This window comes from Sturnus vulgaris, chromosome 4, assembly GCF_052056855.1.
Source record: "Sturnus vulgaris isolate bStuVul1 chromosome 4, bStuVul1.hap1, whole genome shotgun sequence".
In the NCBI taxonomy this organism is placed as follows: domain Eukaryota; kingdom Metazoa; phylum Chordata; class Aves; order Passeriformes; family Sturnidae; genus Sturnus; species Sturnus vulgaris.
The window spans coordinates 62,872,682-62,895,031 of NC_142246.1; the positions used below are offsets into that span (position 1 = coordinate 62,872,682).

At 43.1% G+C, this 22,350-nt stretch overlaps 1 protein-coding gene across 1 annotated transcript in view; it reads right to left on the minus strand.

The window, feature by feature from the left end:
• Positions 1-11,909: 11,909 nt before the first annotated feature.
• Positions 11,910-22,350, minus strand: part of CDS1 (CDP-diacylglycerol synthase 1) — a 28,800-nt gene continuing 18,359 nt past the window's right edge. The window contains exons 7-13 of the mRNA XM_014879006.2: positions 21,887-21,969; positions 20,330-20,417; positions 19,385-19,453; positions 18,281-18,433; positions 17,589-17,708; positions 15,780-15,883; positions 11,910-14,638 (exon numbers count right to left, since the gene is read on the minus strand). Of these exons, the coding sequence (XP_014734492.1) occupies positions 14,509-14,638; positions 15,780-15,883; positions 17,589-17,708; positions 18,281-18,433; positions 19,385-19,453; positions 20,330-20,417; positions 21,887-21,969 (747 nt within the window). The 3' untranslated portion in view covers positions 11,910-14,508. The remainder of the gene's footprint in view (positions 14,639-15,779; positions 15,884-17,588; positions 17,709-18,280; positions 18,434-19,384; positions 19,454-20,329; positions 20,418-21,886; positions 21,970-22,350) is intronic.

The window sequence follows — 22,350 nt, forward strand, 5'->3', positions numbered from 1 at the left end:
CTTACTGAGCAATTCACATGCTTCCCACGTACCACATTTCCACCATCTGCAGCTTCCACGTGGTTTCCAGATGTCCTATTGCCACCAGCAGCCGTTTGTGGAGCAGCCTCCAGAGCTGGGCTCTCACTGTTTCCAGGGCAATGCAACGTGGCCTCACAGTATCCCCAGCTCACCAAAACACTATTCCTGGCCTACACAGCATCCCAGCACCTTCTCACCACCAGCCAGAAGGCTGAACTGAGGCCAGACTCACCTTGTCCTAATTGCACCAAGTGATTCAGAGCAAGAGGAATTGTGCCCAGCAGGCTGCAGAGGGGATTATTTTGAAGGTGGATTGTAGGGGGTGAGAGCTGCTTGCAAGAGACAGGTGCCACCAGGAAGGGGACAGAGCTTGTGGGAAATGGGAATGTTTTCTAATGGAGATGGCCTAGAGAATATAATTTGTGTGCTTGAGCAGGTCCAACCAGGCTGGCCAGCTTCAGCTGGGAAATGCTGTGTGCTCCTTCCTGATCATGGAGACAGATCTCAGAGTTGGCTATTTTGCACAGCTGCTTTAATTTCAGGTCATCTCAGTCCATAGAGAAAAACAGAAAAACCTTCATCTGCTTCCTCTATCATTCTCTTTCCAAAACACAGAAAAGCCTTTTTTTTTTTTTTTTGGCTCAATAAGCATGTGAGAAGTGTAAGTGGCCAATTCAGAGAGATGATTTGCCCCAAAATTGCAGGGATATTTGCATGCTTTTGTGAAAAAAAATGTGGCATCTCAGTAGATTACTTGATTTTCAAGTTGTTGCACCTAGATGGAGTCATAAGGTAGAAACTCACTTAGTGTTTTAAATAGCTAGTTCTGGCAAAGTGTCATCTTTCCCTCAGGTTTGGGGAGTTTTGTCTCTGAATACAGCTAATTTAGGCATTATACTGCACTCTCTTGGCTGGGTGGATTTTGGATCAGGTGCTCGTGGCTCTGTGGAACCACCAAGTAGGTGCACTCTGCAAAGCCATCCTCAGTGCCAAGGACTGCAACTTGCAGCTGCAACTTCTAAAGACATTGAGAGCAGCTCAGCATCTAGCTTAGTCTTTTTGTCTAAAGGAGACAGGTTTCATTTGAACTACCAAAGTATATTCTGGATTTTTAGTCCAAAAACTATAAAACTAGATTTTTGTACTGTTTTTCAAAATACTGCATTCAGCTGTCAGTCTCTTCCTATGTGAATGCACTTGATTTCCAGGTTTCTCCTCAAAAGTCTTGCTGTAGAGATTTCTGTTTTAGTGTTTTGTGTGGGTTTTTTTTTAATAATTAACCCCCCCACAAACAAATGTCCATCTTTAGAGCATATCTAAAAAGATAAATATAAAATAACCTCTTTACTGATGGCTAGAGAGAGAACAAAGCTGAATGATGACAAGGTTGATTTATAATGCATTTTCCCAAAAAACAAATACTGAAAGAAGAATGTGAGAACCAGGCTTAAGCAATGGAGAGGTTGCACATCATTTAATAACAATAATAAAAAGTTGCTATATTAATCCTGAGTAAAGCAATAGTTTAGTCCTTCTCCACTCTAGAAGTACACTAAACTACAGTCTGAGCAAATGTACTATTATTCACCCAACTGTGTTCTCACTTAGGTCAAGTTTAATTAAGACTTGTCTTAATTCAAACAATATCACACCCCTGATAAAGAGCAAGTTAAACCTCCCCTTGCAATGAACACCATCCCATTCCCAAGAGTTTCAGTGTTAGCTCGAGTTAATTATGTTTAAATTATTTCCTTTAGTGAGCCGATGTAAAGATCATCATCTGACCCCTTAGAACAGGAGCAGGGAATTAAAGCTTTCTGCCAGCAAAGGCTGCCTTACCACTGCACCCTCGTGGTGGTTTCCTGCCTTGAATTTTAACACTGAAGGGCTACATCATGTAAAAACCATTGCTCAATTACACTGCTTGGCTTCCTACTCCTTAAGATTCTTCCAGAGAGGTTTTCAAAGTTCTCACCTTCTTTGTCTGGCAGTGGCAGTTTTTTGAAAACAAAAAATCACTGAGCACAAATGCTCATCTCTGAAGGTTTTCAGGCATGGAAGTGTGTAAATTGGAAGCTGTTTCTGTCTTACAGCACAGCTAAGGACAGATAACTTCCAGGTGAGGCAGTTAAGAAAAACCCAGTGTTTCTCGGGCAGCATTCCCTTTTTGACTGTTTTTAAGTGAGCGCTTCAAACAGGCAAAGGACAGGGATGAAAGAGACTGGACAAAATTGCCTCAAATCTGTTTTACGAGTTTTTAGCCCAGGAATATTCAAATTATCAGACAATTGGGACCTTTTTCACATATTGTGAGTATACAGATGCTCTGGCCACAAAACCAAACAACCATAAACCAGAAGGATTTGTTTGTAGTTAGTGTTATCAGTGGCTTGAATAAATCATCCTTGTCCTGAAGACATGCCAAATCTCTGCATAAATTAAAAACCGACCATGAAGTACACAAAAGAACCTTGTCTGATTCTGACAAATGCTTTCTTCTGACCTTTTGGGGTGAATTTCTACACTGTAAAGAAATAAAAAATTTCTGAAGGCTTTCTCCTAGGGATTTACACTTTGTGATCTGGTGGCTAGGAATGATGCCACCTGCAGCAGACAGGCCATTCTTTTATCCTGCTGTATAGGAGCTTTCACAGAAAAAAAGCTTAAAAGCAGCAGAAATCTACAAGCTGCTTTTTCTTACAACCTCTGTTCAAAAAAGGTGGCAATTACATTTGCTGCATACCAGATGAATAAACATGATAACCTCAATGCTGACAAATTGTTTAAGAGAAGGCAGAAGGCAAATACTACATTGTCGTCTAGCCAAAGTTTCAGAGGACTTTGTCCTTGGTTTAAAAAAGAGGTCAAATACACCAATATCTACAGACTAGCACTCTTTTCAATGCCACCCTATCAGGGGGCTCAAAGTCCCATCCAACCTGGCCTTGAATGCTTCCTGGCATGGGAAGTTTAAAGCCATTCTTCTTTTTTCTATCACTGCATGCCCTTATAAAAAGTCCCTCTTCATCTCTCTTGCAGCCCTTTTCAATACTGGACTAAAAGGCTTCTTCAGAGCCTTCTCCAGGCTGAACAACCCAAACTCTCTTAGTCTGTTTTCATAGAAGAGGTGCACCAGCCCTCTGAGGATTTTTGTGATGTCCTCTAGACTCCCTCCAACAGTTCCATGTCCTTCTCATGTTGAGGACACAGTACTCAAGGTGGGATCTTAGGAGAACAAAGTAGAGGGATAGAATCACCTCCCTTTACCTGCTTATGTCATTTTTCATACAGCCCAGGACACATTTAGCTTTCTGTGCACATGGCTGGGTCACATCAAGCTTCTCATCCACCAACATCCCCAGTTCTCCTCAGGGCTGCTCTGAATCCCTTTGCTGCCCAGCCTGTGTTTGCTCTTGGGATTGCCCTGACCCAGGTGCAGGATATTGCACTTGACCTTGTTGAACTTCATAAGGTTCACATGGGCCCAAATCTCTCAAAACTGTCAAGGTCCCTTTGGATGACATCCATCCCTCCAGCTTGTCCACCACACCACACAGCTTGGTGTAATCGCCAAAACTTGCTGAGGCTGCACTCAATCCCACCATCCATGTCACCTACTAAGATTTTAAACAATTTCTTTTCTAGCTGTGCCTTCTTTTGCCTTTGAATAGGAAGTGTTTGTAAACATGTATTTTTGCAATGTGAAATTACTTTAGTTGCATAATGACTATAATTTGTCAGTTTACAACAGAGCTAAGGTCAAATTTACATGCTGCTTTTGAAAGTACAGCTGGCATTAGAAGAGCCAAGGATGCTGCAAGCTGAAGGAAAAAGCTTCCCCTTACCTCCATTCTCTTTGCCAAGTAGCCTCCCTAGGTTTTGTTTGAAGCTGAAATTAGCTAGCTTGGGACTGGTTTGGAAATTAATTTTTGCTGAACAGAGGAGGGCCATTCAAGTATAGGAAAAACTGTTTAGGAACAAGGTGTCAGACAGCCTTGAGCCCAAGTTGAAAACCTAAATTGTTCCTTTCTATTTGCTAAGTATGCTTAGCCTTGAAGTAGTACTGATTGTATAGGGTAGGAGCAATTTGGCCACTTTGCTCAAGTGCCTGGGTATAAAAGCCTTTAGAAGAAAATCCATCAAGATAAAAAAATTCTTTCAGATCAACATGATATGTTTCGATTAAGCCTGCTCCAGTTAATGTGAAATCTAGAGTGTCATTTAGCCTTTGCTGCATGTTTGGGAAGCCATAATCTCAAAATACATTTAAAGTCACTTTTGCTCAGACAAACAGAAAGGTTAGGGGGTATTTAAATGCCCAAATCCAGATATGTGTTCTGCAGGATTCCTGCTAACTGATCCTGAAAATTTTTGACAACACAAATGCCCACGAGCTTTCAAATTAAAGCTCCCCAGGTTCACCAAGTCCTGCTTCTGGATCTACTCAAAACTGTCTCTCTTTCAGCCTGAGGATTAGCCTGCATATCTATGCTTATCCTGAACACACCAAACCCAGATCTGCTTGCCACATACTCCCCTCTGAGTTGTTTGGCATGCAGTGTGTGACAATGACAGCTTTTTCCAGAAGAGACCAGAAAGATAAGATTGCTTCCCAAGACAGAGAGAGCACTGGGAGTTGGAGGGCTTTGGAGGTAAATGCCTTGGCCTTTAGGATAACTAAACATGGAGTCTCCTTCTCAGACAACCTCTGCATCACAGGATTCTGCTACAAACAGCCACTATGGGAGACAGGGTCTCGTTCCTGACATGGTACAGAGACTGGAACCTGAGCTGGCCACTGTTGTACATTGGAGCAGACAAGGAGGGGTGATGGCTACATCCCTGTCCCACTGCTGGATGTGGAGGGAATGATGGTCCTTGCTTGGCTCTCAAGAGAGAAGAATTTGTTCTCTCTCTTCAGCAGCAGAAGGTACCTCACTATAAATCACAGTGCCAAAAGACACTGTATTCTGACCAGAAATTTAAGGGGCTCTAGGATGTACAGGAAGCTACCAAGATTATCCTGAAATCCCCAAACACATCATGACATCCAGATTTCCGACCTCAAAACAGTGTACCCCTGGTGCAACTAAAAGTCTGCTGAGACTCAGCTTTGCCCAGCAGAAGCTGAACTTTATTCCTGTGACCTCTACCACGGCTGGCTATTCTTTCAGTGAAGAAAGTTTCGTAATACCCAAGCTATATCTTCTCTGGTGTAGCTCATCTTATTGCTTGCTGCTTGGGAGAAAAGACTCATCCCACTTCACTACACCCTTTTCTCAGCTAGTTCTAGAGAGTGAAAAGGTCTCCTTTATCTCCCCATCCCGCTGCTCCTGCCGCCGAGACGGGAGGGAGTGGGATGAGGCTGGAGGAGGAGTGCGCGGGGATGCGTGGACAGCAGGGACCCCTAGTGGCACCGAACCAGACCGGGAGAGGTTTTAGGTCCTGCTGGTACCTGGTGAAATGCTCGTGGAGAAAGCAAAGTCTGTTTCTTTGAATCGCTCTGTTCAAGAGAGGGGAAAAAAAAAAGTTCAGTCCGAGTAATTGCCACAAAACTGGGTCCACAAAGTGTGGCTGTTTGCAGGTGAAACACATTTATTATTTAGCTTAGCACTCTGAGTCTTACAAACCAAGATTAAGAAGGGAGATGAAATGTTAGAGAGCAAAAGGAGGGTCCATTGAAAAATAGGATGTATTCAATCCAATCAAGCCTCACCCTAGTGTCCTGTGCCCAACACTGACATTAAGCAGTTGACACCAAAAGCATAAGGCCAGAGCCTTCCTCAGGACACTCCAAATACTCTTCTGACTTCATGATTTTCAGCTCATGCTAGGCCACATACTGGTGTTGTCTATTTAGGACGTCTAAGTATAGTGCAGGAATGCCTTATACACATGGGGCTGCAGTGGTGTGGTGCAGTGGCTGGGCAGAGGGAGGCCCATCCCCATCCCATCCCATCCCATCACCATCCCCATTCCCATTCCCATCCCCATCCCATCCATGGCACTGGGTCTGCCATGGAGCCACCAGGACCATGTCAGGGAGGCAAGAGCTGCTCCTTGCCCTCCTGCTGCAGGAGGTCCTTCTTAAGCAGATATAAGAACTATAAGACAGATAGTTCTGATACCTGCAGGAGCTGTCATCTGCTTAGAGGTAATAATAATATCCTCTGAAATTTAACACTGTACTTTTTCTCAGCTTTTTGTGTTGAACCAATTTTTTGTATTCAAACAACTCAGTTAATTGGGCTAAACTGACAATTTTATTGGAGAAAAATTATAACCTATTATATACAAACACATATACAAATATAGTCTATTTGCAAAATACGTGTGATAAAAATGAACTAGAGTTCATCATAATGTCTGAAGGGGAATCACAGACTGGTGTTATGAAGACATGGCCAAGAACAGCCTGGCAGCAGGATGGCCTGGGGACAGCCAGGTGCCTGAGGCACCATCCCTGCATCCATCCCCGTGTCACTCTCTCAGAGGATGCTGCTGAGGCTTGGAGCAGTCGTCTCCAGGCTTCTGCCTGGCACTGGGAGCAGGGCCCTGCTGCTCCTGCTCCCGTGGGCGCTGGGTGCCCAGGAGCACCCTGCACGCAGCCCTGAGTGCCCTTCTGAACAGGGATGGTCGCTGCTGTTGCACCGGGGTGTGGGTGGCTGTGAGGGAAGGAGATCTGTCTCCAGGGGGCTGTGAGGGTGACAGCACTCCTGGCACTGAGGACACTTCCCAGGAAGGAGTGGATGGTGCATGGCCAGTGCTTGTGGGTGTGGTGCCACTGGCCTTCCCTCGCTGGTGTGATGCTTGACTTGGGGATGTGGCTGGCTCATCCTTGGTGTTCATGGAATCAGCCAGGGAAGGATATATGCTCTGCAGTTTGCTGATAGAATCTCCTGTTGCTGCTTTGTTCTCATCCTCTTCCCATTGGAACAGGTCTTGGTCACTGTCCTCTTCTGACACATCTTGGCTTGGGCTGCTGTCTTCCCACGTCTCTGAGGGCACTGGACATGTGATGTCCTCTTCCAATATCTCATGGGACTGCTCCTTGTCAGCCTTGTTTTCGCTGTCCTCATCCTCCTTGGCCAAGGTCCCTGGATCAGTGGGAACATGGACTTCAAGCCACTGCAGCACCTTCTGCATGCTCGAAATGGCCCCCAGCCCCTCTAGGCCTGTTGGCAATGGCCGCCGAGGGTTGAGAAATGCATTCCCCTGGAAGGTGAGAAAGGAGAGAGGGGCATTTCTAGAGGAGCTCTTCCTCAGCTTCACTAAGAGCTTCCTTACACTGAGGTGGCAGAGCCCTAGAATAGGCTATCCAGGAAGGTTGTGGAGTCTCCCCCTCTGGAGACATTCCAAAGCCACCTGAACTTTTATGTGTGTAATCTGCTCAAGGTGACCCTGCCTTGGCAGAGTGCTGGACTGGATGATCTGAGATCCCTTCTAATCCTAATATTTGTGATTCTATGTGATTCAGTGATTCTGTTATTTGTAAAGGTCACCTGGCTCCCTCTAGGAACAGCCTGCTGGAGACCTGGCAGCAGCAGCAGCTGGGACAGGGCTGTGGGAGATGATAAGGCTACAGTGGTGCAGTGCAGCAGCTGGCCCTGACCAGAGGGAGGCTCATCCCCCTGTCACACCCTGTCCCATCTCATCCTGTTCCCTCCTGTCCTTGGCAGTCACCTGCCCAACAGATTAGATCTAATCATAATTAGTCTGCCATGGAGTCTGCCATGCGGCCACCAAGACAATGCCAGGGAGGCAAGCTGCTCCTTGCCTTCCTGCTTTAGGAGCTCTTTTTCCTCCAGGCTGCCTTGGCAGGATGGCATTCCTCTGTGGAGCCCTGCACCTGGGATGGGCCTGGCCAGTTTTCTCCAGCCCTTGCAGAGGCTTCCACTTGCTTGACATGATGGCTGAGAGGCTCCCTCCATCCTGCGAGCTCTGTGGGTGGAGGAGCAGTCTGAGCCTGTCCCCATGGAGGGACAAGGCCTGGGCCTGGCTCTCCAGGCCTGTGATGCACCCTTGGGCAGCAAGACCAGGAGGAAGAGGAGGAGTGGGATGGAGGCAGCTGCCTTGGCACAGCATCCTTCACAGTGCCAGCAAGCCCAGCCCCAGCTCCATGCAACCCCATCCCACCCCAGCCTGTCCCTCCTGCCCCTCCCTCACCTTGCACAGTCTCGGCAGCCCCTGGTGTATCCGGGAGCTGGCATTCCTCACACGGCTCTCCATGTCTGTGTCTGACCCCCCTGCTGCAGAGCAGCCAGGGGCTGCAGGGCAGATGCAGCCTCCTGTGGAAGGGCTGTCCTGGGAGCAGCACCCTGGGGCTCTGCGCTCCCTCAATGCCCCTGGCCAAGGCAAGGCCCCGCAGTGTCACAGGGGTCTCTGGGCCCCTCACACAAAGCCCTGGCAGCTGAGCCCAGGCCCTGCTCCCAGTGCACACCTTCCACGGCAGACAGAAGAAATGATACAAAAACATTTTATCCCTCAGTTCTTATACCTTAAGCAGATATATGAATTATAAGACAGATAGTTCTGATGCCTGCAGATACCGTCTTTAGAGGTAACAAAATTACCCTGTGAAATTTAAAATTGTACTTTATCTCAACTTTTTGTGTTTGAACCAATTTTTGTATGCACACAACTACGATAAATAGGGGAAATCAACAGTTTAGGTTAAGACATAGATATGTGCAATAAATTTTATTTGTGTAGTATTTGTAGTAAAAATATGAAACAGGGCTAATTATGGTGTGTCTGAAGGGGGATCGTAGGCTGGTCTCACACAGCCAAGAGCAGTCTGGCAGCGGGGTGGCCCGGCTGTCCTCGACCCATCAAGGCCTGCATCCGTGTCCGGGTTGGAAGCTGCTCCTTCTGCTCTGGGAGGTCTCTTCCAGCGTCTCCTGCTGCCATGGCAGGCTGGCATTTCTCCTCGGAGCCCCGTGCTTGGGACGGGCTCAGCCGCTCCACTGCAGCCGCTGCGGAGGGCTCTTGGTGCTCGGGTGGCTCCCGCCATCCTGAGAGCTCCATGGCAGCAGTGGCAGCCTGTCCCCGTGCAGGGATGAGGCCCGGGCCTGGCTCTCCAGACGCGCTGCCTCTGGCTGCCTTTGTCCCACCTCCAGGAAGGAAGAGGAGTGGGATGGAGGCAGCTGCCTTGGCACAGCGTCCCTCACAGTGCCAGCAAGCCCAGCCCCAGCTCCAGGCAGCTCCATGCAGCCCCATGCCACCCCGTCCTGTCCCTCCTGCCCCTCCCTCACCTTGTGCATCCAGTCCAGTCTCGGCAGCCCCTGGTGTATCCAGGAGCTGGCATTCCTCACACGGCTCTCCATGTCTGTGTCTGACCCCTCTGCTGCAGAGCAGCCAGGGGCTGCAGGGCAGATGCAGCCTCCTGTGGAAGGGCTGTCCTGGGAGCAGCACCCTGGGGCTCTGCGCTCCCTCAATGCCCCTGGCCAAGGCAAGGCCCCGCAGTGTCACAGGGGTCTCTGGGCCCCTCACACAAAGCCCGGGCACCTGATTCCATTCCCAGTGCAGGTGTTCCATGCAAGATACAAGAAACCGCATTGAAACATTATTTTTGGTTTTGAATCAATTTTCTCTTTTATCTTCACAACTCAGTTAATTGGGCTAAACTGACAGTTTTGTTGAAGAAAAATGATAACCTATTATATACAAATACATATAAAATACAGTCTATTTGCAAAATGTGTGTGGTACAACAATGAACCAGATCTAGTTGCAGTGTGTCTGAAGGGGAATCACAGACTGGTGTTATGAAGACATGGCCAAGAACAGCCTGGCAGCAGGATGGCCTGGGGACAGCCAGGTGCCTGAAGCACCATCCCTGCATCCATCCCTGTGTCACTCTCTCAGAGGATGCTGCTGAGGCTTGGAGCAGCCATCTCCAGGCACCTGGAGGATCAGGGCACTGCTGCTCCTGCTCCCGTGGGCGCTGGGTGCCCAGGAACACCCTGCACACAGCCCTGAGTGCCCTCCTGAACAGGGATGGCACTGCCATCATGCCAGGGGCAGGCAAGGAGATCTGTCTCCAAGGAGCTGTGTGGTCATCATGCAAGCTCCTGCCTGCACTCCAGGCGCTGGGAGCTCTTCCCAGAAAGGAACAGATGGTGCCTGGTCAGTGCTTGTGGGTGTGGAGGAGCTGAGCTGGGTGCTGCTCTCTGTGATGGCTGGAACAGGCCTGCCCTTCCTTGGACAACGCTTGCCTCGGGGATGTGGCTCATCCTTGGTGTCCATGGGACCAGCTGGACCAACAGACATGCTCTTGTATCTGCTTCCATCTGAATTTGAAGTCAGAAACTTGTTTTGTGCAGCTGGACATGACACAGCATGGAGTCTGGCAGAGCTTGCTTTTCTCCCTGACCCTGAATAGCTTATGCTTGTATCATAGTTTGTCACATCAGAAACAAGGTCAAAGTATGCAGAGCTACACACACCCTTCAAGTGCATACAACCCCCAGTGATAAGCCCAGCTAGGTAGGTAATATAAGCCACTATTGGGCAACCAGAGCTCTCGGCATGTTTTCTTTAGAGGTGTGCATGATATCTGCCAGATAGTACAAGTATTTCACTTCCTGCAATCAAGGAGCAGGGTCCCAACAGCAGAAGTGAAAATTCACCCTCTTGCTCTGAAAACTCTGTGGGACTAGCTCAAAACTCAAGTTCCTGCTGAGCTGGGGACAACTGGCCCAGTCACTTCAAATGGGAGCAGCAATCACTTGAGGAAGCAAATTGCTTCTATTGCACCTGGACACAGACAAGTGCCAGGCACCTGGTGGCAATTAAAGAGAGTTAAAGCTTTACAGCTTGACTTCCCTGTGAAAATATGTTGCCTTTACATAATCACTTGCAAAGGGTATGTGCATCCTAACAAAACCTTTATACCACCAGTCTTTGGCACCTGTTCCTTTAGGGATCAAAACGTGTCCCTATAATTTATCAAGAACAAGCATCAGTATTGAGAAGTCAGTGTGCAGTATGTATCCAATGAACAAATCCCAGTCTCTGTAGTACTCAGCTGGACATTCATGGGAGACTTGGAGTGCTGGGCTAATGGCTAGACTTGATCATCTCAAGGGGATTTTCCAAGCTAAATTTGGTGTGTGTTTATGGGTGACACATTCCCACCTGTTTCTGGCATCCTGTCAGATACAGGACTCATGCCTAGGCTCATGCAATTTGAAATTGCTAAACAAGGAACTGGATATCCATTTTATAATTGGGAAACTACTTGCAAGAGAAAGGGAAATTGCAACTTAGCTATGTGCAGGGAGTAGTACCAGCTGGACAAAAGGACTCTTTGTAAGTATCAGTCCCAAACATTATCTGACTAGCAGAAGAAAACTTGCTGCAAATTTTCCCCTTCCTTTCCTCAGAAGACCATTAGGAAGTAGATGCAGACCACAGGAAAGCTCTGTGCTTCCCCACAAGTTTTCTAAAACCCAAGGAGGTGCACAGCACACACACAACTGGCTGAGGATGAGTGTTTAACAGATGTTACAGTCTGTGTAATTTAGAAATAAGATGCATTTCTTACCTGGCTTGTCCGAGACTGTAGGAGGTGAAGGACCTCAAATCCAAGACTTAAAAGAGAAGGAGCAGGAAAGCAGGGAGAGGTAGCTGCCACCCCATCAGCACCACAAATGGTGAATACTGACAGGTCTACAGCAATATTGCCGGAGTGAGCACCTTCAGGAAAAGATGACAGGCTTGAATATCTTTGGACATGAGGCACATTGTACAAGTTTCAGCAACAGACATGGACGGTCTGAATCCTTGAAGGGCAAAAGGCTAGAAATTAATAGCAGGCCTTCTATTAAGAAAAACAAACGTAAATGAAGCTAAAGGAATATAAATTCATGCTATAGGAAATAAAAGACAGGAGGACTTCTGTCCCAATTTTATTTTATTTTTTTTTTTACAACATCTGCTTCAATGAAAGATTGAAACAGTCAAACTAAAACAGACATTAAATGCTCATACCATTTACAATATTTACAGAATATACATTTTTCTTTTTTTTTGCTCAGCAGGTAATTATAGCCACTTGGGACAAAAGTGCAAGTGAAAAGAATCACTGGTGTAAAAAGTTAAACTTCCCTGTTGATCAGGCTGCAGTGCTTGAACTAACAGAAGTAGCCAGTGTGGTAAATTCTCTTTATAGTAACCAAGCACAGATGTCACTTCACAGTGACAGATCCTGCTCAGCCATATTTACTCCAAGCCTAAACCAGAGGGAAGCTATTACTCTGTCTAGAAAACTGATGAATGAGTTCAGAGGTGATCCCATCTTCATTTTAACATTGAAAAGCAGAATTGCAGTGTTGAATTTTCTATTGTAGGGCTATGTATAGATAGCAATTAATTTCAAAGGCTCTGTATTAAATACTAAAATATATTTTAACTTCCTTATTGTACATGCTATAAAATTACACTAAAAATTTCAAGTTTCTGAAGTAACAATTATCCTTTTACATATATATTCTTTATATAATTTTTAAATATTTAGATTTTTTGAATACCCAGGATAAAGATATACTAGTTCCAGTATGGCTGCGTTTTATCATAACATCTACCAGAGTCCCATACATAACCAAAGCCACATCTAAAAGCTAGTTTTGAAGATATTTTACTTTGGTTTCCCTCTCATTTTCTCTTCCCTTCTTTTAAAATCACCTTTCCAGAGGCAGCTGTGCTACCTTTTAACTTCAGTTTATGCTCTATCCGGAGTGAGGGCTGAACTTCAGTCCCCTCCAACTAACAAGCCAAGCCACAGAGCAACTGATGGACAAGCAGGAGGTGATGCTTTTCACCTTTTGGAGTGTTCCTTCAATACAGTCTCACATGATTTAACTCTGTCAATACTTGACATCAACAGGAATTACTTTAGACCTGGATTTTGTTCAATGTACAAGGAGGTGCCTTTCCATACATAAGCTGTACAAGCCCAAGTGCAAAACAGAGTGCACAGTGGTCTCAGCTCCACGGTGTTCAACAAAAAGCAGTTTGAATTTTACAGATACATCTTATCACTCACTCAAGTGATTTTCTCCATGGTTGTATCCTCAAGTAGCACCAACCATTTAAATTTTCATCTTTAGTATATATACATATATCTTTTAATAATTTATATACACACACATAGATGTGGCATCAGTATGTAGAGAAACATATTTACAGTTAGTTGGAAAAATGAAATTGTATCAATTTACAGTATATGAAAACAACATTGGCATTTGTGCTTTCTGTTTGTACAGCAGTAATTTTTGTCCTTTCAGAAAAAGTTCATATTTTTATTTGCATCAAGACATGTTACATGATGAAAAAAGTTGTAAAACAACTAGGACTGAGAATAATAGAGCATTAATTCTCCTCATATATCCCACTAAACCTACAGAATAGCTGCTTTCTATAAAAATTCTCCATTCAAACCCCTCTGTGGTTACCCAGGCTTGCTTGAGGATCTTCTTAATAAATAATAACACACAGCAGAAGAACCACACATCCTGTCTTGCACTGTGCACATTCATGAGATAAAAGTTCCTGCCTTCACTGAGTAACACACTGATACACACCACTTAAACTTCACTTTTTACTCAGGACCTCAAAGTGCTTTTAAAAAGAAGGAAATATCCCAATTCTACACAGCAGTTAAGAGGCACAAGGAATAAGGCTTGAATTACTGTCTTCAGACACTGACTCAGCCACGGAAATGAGGGACTTAAGCTTCAGATTCTCCCTGATTTGTTTATTGGGCTAATAAATTGGGTAATCTCTACTCCTGGAGCTACACACTTGTTGTTAATATTACACATCATAAACAACAAAAAAGCAGCTCCACAGCCTGAACTGCTCAACTGTATTTCAATGCCCAGCTGTATTTCCATAAATGCACTTTTCTCTTGAAAGCATGAAATGGCTTCATAAGAAAGCTCTTTAAACCTAGCTTTATCTTCATAACAGCTAAGTAAATTAAGGTGGTCTGATACAGCAGGCTCCAAGTACTTCTTTGACCAGGCTAATATGTGTTTTTTGGCCAGCAGTAATTTCAGCATCAGCTTATACAGAAGTTACTGCCTCCCTGATGTGTTTACACTTCAGTAACTATTGGAGACCAAAAACATATTGCTAAGATATGCATCTTTAAATAATTCATTAAAAACTTACAGTGAATTCCATTTTTTTTCTCAAAGAGTGTCAGGCTGGGTGCTGAACAAAGACTGCTGTGATCCACCTAGGAACTAAAATACACAGCACGTGTAACACTACTTTGTAAGCATTTGAATTATTTTAGGAGTAAGAGATCTTTAGTGTCCTAGTAGGAAGTCATAGCATTCACATTCATTTCAGGAAACATTCACCTTTTCCAGACTACAAACTACTCTTCCTTTAGCCATTATTTATGTGCACTTTTGCAATGTTTTTCCACAGGCTTCTTGTAGATGGAGTTTTCTTCTAGTCATCTGTTTTGACAAACTACCCTCTTAGGGATGGCTGCAAGATCCCTTTTTCAACGAGGTAAGATTTCAGGGTTTTATACACACTTAATTGCTGTTCAGGCTGAAGTATCAACAGCTGTTTCAGTAATTTGCTGGGATTTGGACCCCTGTCAATGAAAAAAAATAAATTATTTTGGTGATCACAGCTCTAAAGAGTCTTCTAGATTTCTTCTTGCTGCCCAAACAATGCCTTCCCTTCTTCAGGGCACCAAGTTCATGAATTTCTCCCAGTCTGTCTCCTCAGGATGCATGGGCCAGCATTACTGGCAAAGCATACTCTTAGCTCAATATAAACAGAAACTAAAAAGCATTTCTATTTGCTGTCAAATGGGGATATTAAGAAGGCTTATGACAAATAAGGTTCCTTGATTCATCCTTCATCACTGTAATCAATGTTTTTTAGTAGCAGATCTTAATTTTGTATCTGTTGCCTGCCAGATAAGCTACATACTACTGAACTAAATGGGAAATTGGCCAAGTCAATAAAGAAAACTGCAAATTAAACCAAGCTTTTCTAAATATCAGCCTCATTTTTAGCTAGCCACTTACAATCTACTTCTAAGATGAACCAAATATAAGGCAAAGAATCTGTTGCTGATTAGGTATCTAATAATTATTTAGCTATATGCATTTACAAAACTACGGACATGCCTTGATTTGGCCCCTTGATCCACCCCTGCTTCACAAATTAAAATGTTTGATGTAAGAGAATTGTGATTCCCACGATTTCTTCTTGAAAGCTGATGTGGCTCAGGGAAGTTGAACAATATTTTAGGAAGTTGTCCCCTTTAACTAGCGTTTTCATCTTAAACAGGAAATCCCAAGCCAAACAACTGAGAAATATTGAAACTCATAGGAAGAACTGCAGTCTCACAACCTACAGGCTCTTTAGGAACCACACAGGGAAAGCAGTTGCTGCACAATCCTCTTGCCTGAAACCCTATCCTAAACCTTTCTGTAATCAGTAAATTCTATTAAAACTTCTAATAGGCTGCTACACAAAACTTTCTGGTATTTCAGATACATTGGTTACCTTCAACAGCAGTCACAGAAATATTAAGGCATAGCTTGAACCCAACACAAATCCTAGGCAGGGACACTTTTCTTAATAGTACTGTATTTGAAGTGATTGGATAAATGCTATTTAGCAACCTGCAATCTCTGCTGTGCTAACATAATTTCCTATGCATTCATTATGGCACAGCTCCCGTGCATGCTTCAGTAGTTAATACTGTAAAAAGTCCTTACCTTATGAAACTGGTGATATAGACATGAACAAAAGTGGCCATCAGGTACTGACAATCAAAGCGATCCATTATCCCACCATGCCCAGGGATTGTGTCTGCAAAATCCTTTTGGGTGTGAAGGACAAGAAGGGGAAAGAATAAAAAAAAAAGATGGTCAGTGGCTCCCACAAAACACACAAACGATGTTATCACTTGGCAGCAGCACATTAGGGCTGCAAGTAAGCCATGGTTTCACTGCATGGAGCCAAAAGTTAGCAAGAGGCTCCTTTGCTAAAGGAGATTTTAACTAGAAAGGCGAGCCAAGGGGTGAGAAGAAAAAGAGGAGAAGCAGGAATTTGTCCACGGTATCACACAAGAGGAGAGCAGTAGGTCAGGTGCAGGTGTGCCAGTACTGAGAACACTTGTGTGCCTATACACACTTCACTTTGTAGCAAACCTCTTAAGCTACTGGCTGTTGTTTCTTGCCTCTGCAGAATCTAATTCTCCTCTTTAATACCTTTTTTGCTTTATCCTCTACCATAGTTAAAAACCATAATATGTGCAAACAATAGAAATGTATCTAACAGAATCAAAAACACACTGTAAAAAAGGACCACTACTTTAAAAAATTATTTCTAATGCAAACAAAGCTCAATACACTACCTTTGTGTTACCTATCTTGTCTATAGAACAGCTTTATCAATCAAAATAGCTTCAGACATCCTTTCTGTCAACCACACTCACTTGTGTCCTTGCTGAGTGAAAATCCTGACCTCAGCTGTGTGGGGCTACTGCCAGCAAGTTAGCGTGGGGCAGGCGTGGAGTGCAGTGCCTTCAACAGCAATTCCACAATACCCCCGACTTCCCAACAGTCCTTAAGTCATCACTTTGGGGTCCAGAAGTTTTAAAAGGAATCTACTTTTTTATGTTCTACTTCTTCACACTAACAGTCTTTTGCTATGTGGCTGTACAGGTACGAGAGTGCTGTGGCCAGCAAAGTGCTGGGCAAGCTGCTGGGACCAGCATGAGAAAGAGGGGTAAGTACAAGCACACATACAGGAGTTCAGCACAAACAGAGAGGTTTACACACTTCTGTGCAAAGCACATGCCAGCTTGGTGGACATACAGAACAGCAACATGAACGACAACAAGCAACAGGGTAAGAATTTCAGCAGTCCTACCAAGACATAAAGAAGGTCGGGAGAAATTTGGGGCTGCCCTCTTGCCAAACTCCTGCTGCCATTTAATACCAGCCAAGGACAGCATTGCCACAAGTGACAGCACACACCTTGCAATAAACAGAGGGTAGCAGGTCACATAATTTGCCAATACACACTCCTGTTACAAGGCAGCACTGTATTGGCAAAGGCAGCGAAACATCTCATGCTTTTGTGAGCCTGACACACCAGCATCTGCCTGTGACACCAATACCACTGGTAAAACCAGACAGCCAAAATCTGAAGGGTAAACCACTGTCAGCACTTCTACAGATTGCCTTTCATGTCAAGTATAATATCTCACATCTTGCTTGTCTAAGCCACTTTTGCACCATGATTTGGAAGAGAAATTATCGACCAAACTATGTAACCAAATTATTCTTAGATTTCCAGCACTGAAGTCACATGCTGACTATGCAAAGTTTGAATATCACACACACATCTGATAAAACAGTCCTGCTTCTGATACTAAAAGCCAGTCAAAACATTGTTGCAACTTGTAGAAACAACTACAATAAAGGATTAATAAAACCCCCTAACTCCTAACCCACCAATTACTCTAATCCAAAGAAAACCAAAACAAAACTTAGAGGCTTACAGGATTAATTACTTACCTTGATTTTGAAAGCTCTTTTAAATCCACTGGCAAAGAATCCTCCAAATGGCCCAATTAACGAGGCAAATGTTGACAGTGCAAAGCTGTGCATCTGAAATGGGTACATATTCACCGTTTCCTACAAGAAAAATAATTAACACTGTGTTTCAATATGTATGGTTGCAAGCATTTTTAGCTTACATATTTAAAGGGTCATATTTAAAGGCCAGGAGTATTATGTGTAACTATTGCTGGTAGTACTTCATTCAGTATGGAAGTAAGGGCACTAACACACAGGATGCTGTGTGGTGAAGAGAGTACAACTCCAATCCAAGCAGTTACACACTAGCTGAAAGAAAATGAAGTTCTACAGGCTTACTTCAGCTTGCCACTAATTCAGGCCATAACAAGCCTTTGTCCACTTCCCACAAAAAATTCAAAGGTTGTTCTTCAAAAATAAGTCTGCAAATGCTTAAGCAGCATCCATGTGCAGCACAAAGAGAACACAGGCAGGTTCCCTCGGGTGACTCCAGCAGTGATTCTGACTGGGTGACCACATCCCTGTATGAGCAATGGAGAGGCTCATGGTATTGATTCAGTTCACCTTGAGCTTTACCAGCATTCAGATACCCTTCTAAAACGGTTTGGAAACCTATTTAAGCTCGGAAGAATTATTTCAATTTTAACCAAAGCCTGGACTTTTTTCCTTACCCATCCCAACACAGCCTGAAGTAATGGTGGCACAGAGTACTTCTTCATTTGGAAGAGTTCTGAAGGTTCACACTCTGTCACAAATCTGTTGGTTTCACTGTTGTATTCCACAGGGCAGACAAAGTACTGATGCTGAGCCAAAAAATAGGAAAACTGAAAAGCAAAACAAGAACTCCTGAATTAGGCATTTGTTATTACAATCAAAAATCATGCTTGAATGAATGGTTTTATCACCACAAGCTCAGGGTAATAAAAATCTTTCTAATAAGAGACACAGAATGGAGCAAAATCAGCCTGGTTAAACTAGAGAATCCCTTAACAAGGCAGAAGTTCAATGAGCTTGCTGATTATTTCCCAAATTGTTTTCCTTTTTCTATCTCTCAGATTTGTATCTACTGTATCTTTTGTATTATAAAATCCAAAAATGTCATCCACTTATAATTTTTTGCAGTTCACTTGTCCATTAAAACTTGAATATCTCTTCTACTAAGTTTGACTATTATGAGTTTTGCTTGTCCCAAGTGACCTTGATGACAAATTACTTATCACAATAGTTACATATGTTGGTATTATCATCTGTGCATATCATTAGAGTAAATTGCTTTCCAGGAGAAATATCATTATAAAGCATGTAACACAGAAGGACTACTTCCCAAAGCAAAAATAATGCTATTGATAAACTTCAATTTCAAAATAATGATGCAACTAATAGATAAAAGTATTCCAGATACTGTAAGAGAAATGGCAAAAAAGGTCAATATAATCTATTCAGGAGAGGTTAAAATCTTGCCTACCTTTTACAGCTACTTATGAATTGGCAGAATTCTCTAGGTAAAAAAACACCCTAACTCTGAGGCTTTCAGGAGTTTGATATGAAATTAGTGATAAATTTAGTTATTTCAAATAAAAATACAAAGACTGAATCTATACAGGGAAATTCCCATGCCTGGAAGTGTTCAAGACCAGGTTAAGATGGGCTCTGAGCAATCTAGGACAGTGAAAGGTGTTCCTGTCCATGGCAGGGGGATTGTAACGAGATGATCTTAAAGATCCCTTCCAAACACAAGCATTCTTTGGTTTTATCAATGTCCTGTGGTTACTTACAATAAATCCAAATACAACAGTGGAAAAGAAGCCTCCAATGAACCCTTCCCAGGTCTTCTTGGGAGACAGCTAGGGACAAAAGAGATAGTGTTAGTCAATCACTTAAATCACTGCACCCTTTTTTACTTCTTGATCTTGCTTGTGAAAATTAAGCTCCTATGTTGTTTTTCAAAGGTTTGTGTGAAATGCTGAATGTCAGCAGCTGCAGCCACTGAATGTGATAAATAGAAGAGTATTCCCTTCAAGCAGAAGACTGGGAGACCTGCACGAGCACACCTCAGCTCTGTGGAGAGCTCTGGAAGCAAGCACCTACTTAGATAGTGCCAGAAACCTGGGTGTGACACAACCACTGCTGGGGATGCTCCTCAGGAGACACCAGCTTTCTGCAGACTGAATAACCAATACAGCAAACTAGAGATCAGCTTGCCAAGCTGTCACTAAATTCTATCATATTATCAATTTAAGAGCATTTTAGTATCAGAACCAACTAAATCCTCGAAAGTTTACATGGCAATATCACGAAAAAAATTAATGGCTTTCTGTGGGGTCTTGTATATTCTACCAGCACAGGAAGATAATGCTTGATCCCTTCTGAGTCAACTAGAGGAGCAGGTATATGTGACCTAATGGCTAATTTCAAATTACAGTTTCTGTGCAGTAAGCATGCAGCCAAACCTGCATCTGAAATCGGAAAAGAATGCAATTATAAACAATGATGCAATAGGTTCAAACTGCATTATCCTGTAATGCCAACAATCACATTCATCCCAGTTTCCCATGTACAAATTTTCAGGAAAAGGATAGGCAGTTGGGGCTCTTTTAGCAAAGATATGAATCATGCAATACCATGTAAAGTATTTTTTTCCATTAACATGTTTTTGAACAAGTAACAAAATTGCTATAAATTTTAAGAGCTTGTTAGCAAGGAAGTGCTTAAGCACCTACCTTAATTAATGGAGTTCTGCCAAAGAAGAATCCAAAAATATAAGCAGTAATGTCATTGCAGATTACACTTGAAATTGGAACCAGAAACCTAGAGAAAGATATTAAAAGTTTCACAGAGAAAAACTGCCTGAACCTAAACACAGGGCAAAAATTCAAAGAGCAGGATTTCTTTCTGGGAACTTTTTCTGCAGTATTTAGAAGGAATTATGTTTCATAATGTGTTCACTTCATTCCCCCATGAGCACCCCACTTAGCTATATATTGGTTTTAGTCTTCAGCCAAACTAGATCATAACAGATTCATGTTAGTTCAAGTTAAAGCGTTATTTTGGTGCATGAGCTTAAAACATGAACAGGCTGGTTTTTTCCTATCAGGCTTAAAAATTAGTACCACAGGTAAGAAGAAATCAATAGATATATAAACATGTTAATGTTTTTGGTAACATCCAAACAAGCAAATTACTCAAAAAGTTTAAATGATAGCTAAATTAAAAAACAATAGTTTTCCTTATATTTTCCCCCTCTTGTCAGTTTGGAGCAGCTTTTTAAGTGTTCTTTGCACGCAGAGTGCATCTGAAATTGTTATTCAAGCCTATTAAGCTTTCTTTTTTTTCTCCTTTTCAAAGCAGGGATGTATTAATAAACTAAAAGTCAGATTATCTGATCATCTGCTAAATTGTCTAGCAAGAGTGGCAATAAGAAATAGTAGGCTAGGAAAGCAACTAGGTTCAGTTTTTGACACATGAACAATCACTATGAAAAGAATTTGTACATACAAACTTGGTCAAAGGCTTTGGCCTTTCTTTCTAACTGTAAGCATGCCTTGTCTGCAATAATCTCCCCACATGTACATATATTAGGAAGAGGAGAACACACAGCATTACGTCCTTGGAAGAACACAAACCATCTTCCACTTCTTCCTTCTTTCTCAACTTGAAATCCACCCTGTTCCTGAAGAAGTGAGGGGTAGGAAAACACACCCGCTCTCTGAGGAGTGGCTTTATGCAATCACGTTTAACTGCATGCCAAAATTTAATGTATCACTGGAAATGGGGCACAAAGATTGCCCAACCATAACCAAGATTAAAACTCTTAAAATATTTTAAGTACTCAGAATTTATTTGAATAGGACAGGCTGCAGGGAACGTGGCCAGATTGGGGATTTCAAATTAAATGGTCCAACATCAATAGTTCTGAGTAACCCAAAGCTCCCAAGTAATTGCAAAAGAATTGTTGGATTCATCCATTCAGCAACATGCTGTGGAAACTATTTGACCTAGCATGCAATCAATCTTATTCCCTGCAAGTAAATGAAGTGGTTGTTCAAAACTATCAGACTTCTGTCTGTCAACCTAGATAAAGAGGTTTCTGCTTCCTCTCCTGTATGCTTTACCTGATCACTCCCAATTCCTCTGATTCCCCTTCCAATTAGACACTAATGCTCCTATAATTTGTACTGCTTTAACTGTTCCCATAATTACTCCCTAGCCAGATCTATGCAAAAGAACCAACCTTTAATGCAATAGAGGTACAAATCAGTTTGTTACTGTCCCCTTACCAGATCATGCCTTCAAAGAGATTTTGGATGACAAGATGAGATTGAGTTACAGTGATCAGCAAAGTGACATGAGTCCATGCGAACTGTTAACAATGCAACAACACAACAGTTAGTGAAAACACTCATACACCTCCATAAATCCTGGCACATCAGCTACAGGAGCTACTGAGGAGCTCCCTGGGAAGTGCAGTTCTAGTGATAATGCAAGAGATGTGTGCATACAGTATATCACAAGTGAGCTGGCTTTCTGAAGCAAATGCTGAGACTTCAGCAGGTCTCTTCATCACTTACCTCCACCCAGAATTTTTCAACATGTGGTTTAACACCTGATTTGATAAGACATATACCTCCAGCATGAAAGCAGCAAAGAAGTTTAAGCAATGTGATATTCTGTATATACATATAACAGACATGTTAGAACTGTAACAATAAAATGGCAATGAACTACTCATGAAAAAGTCATG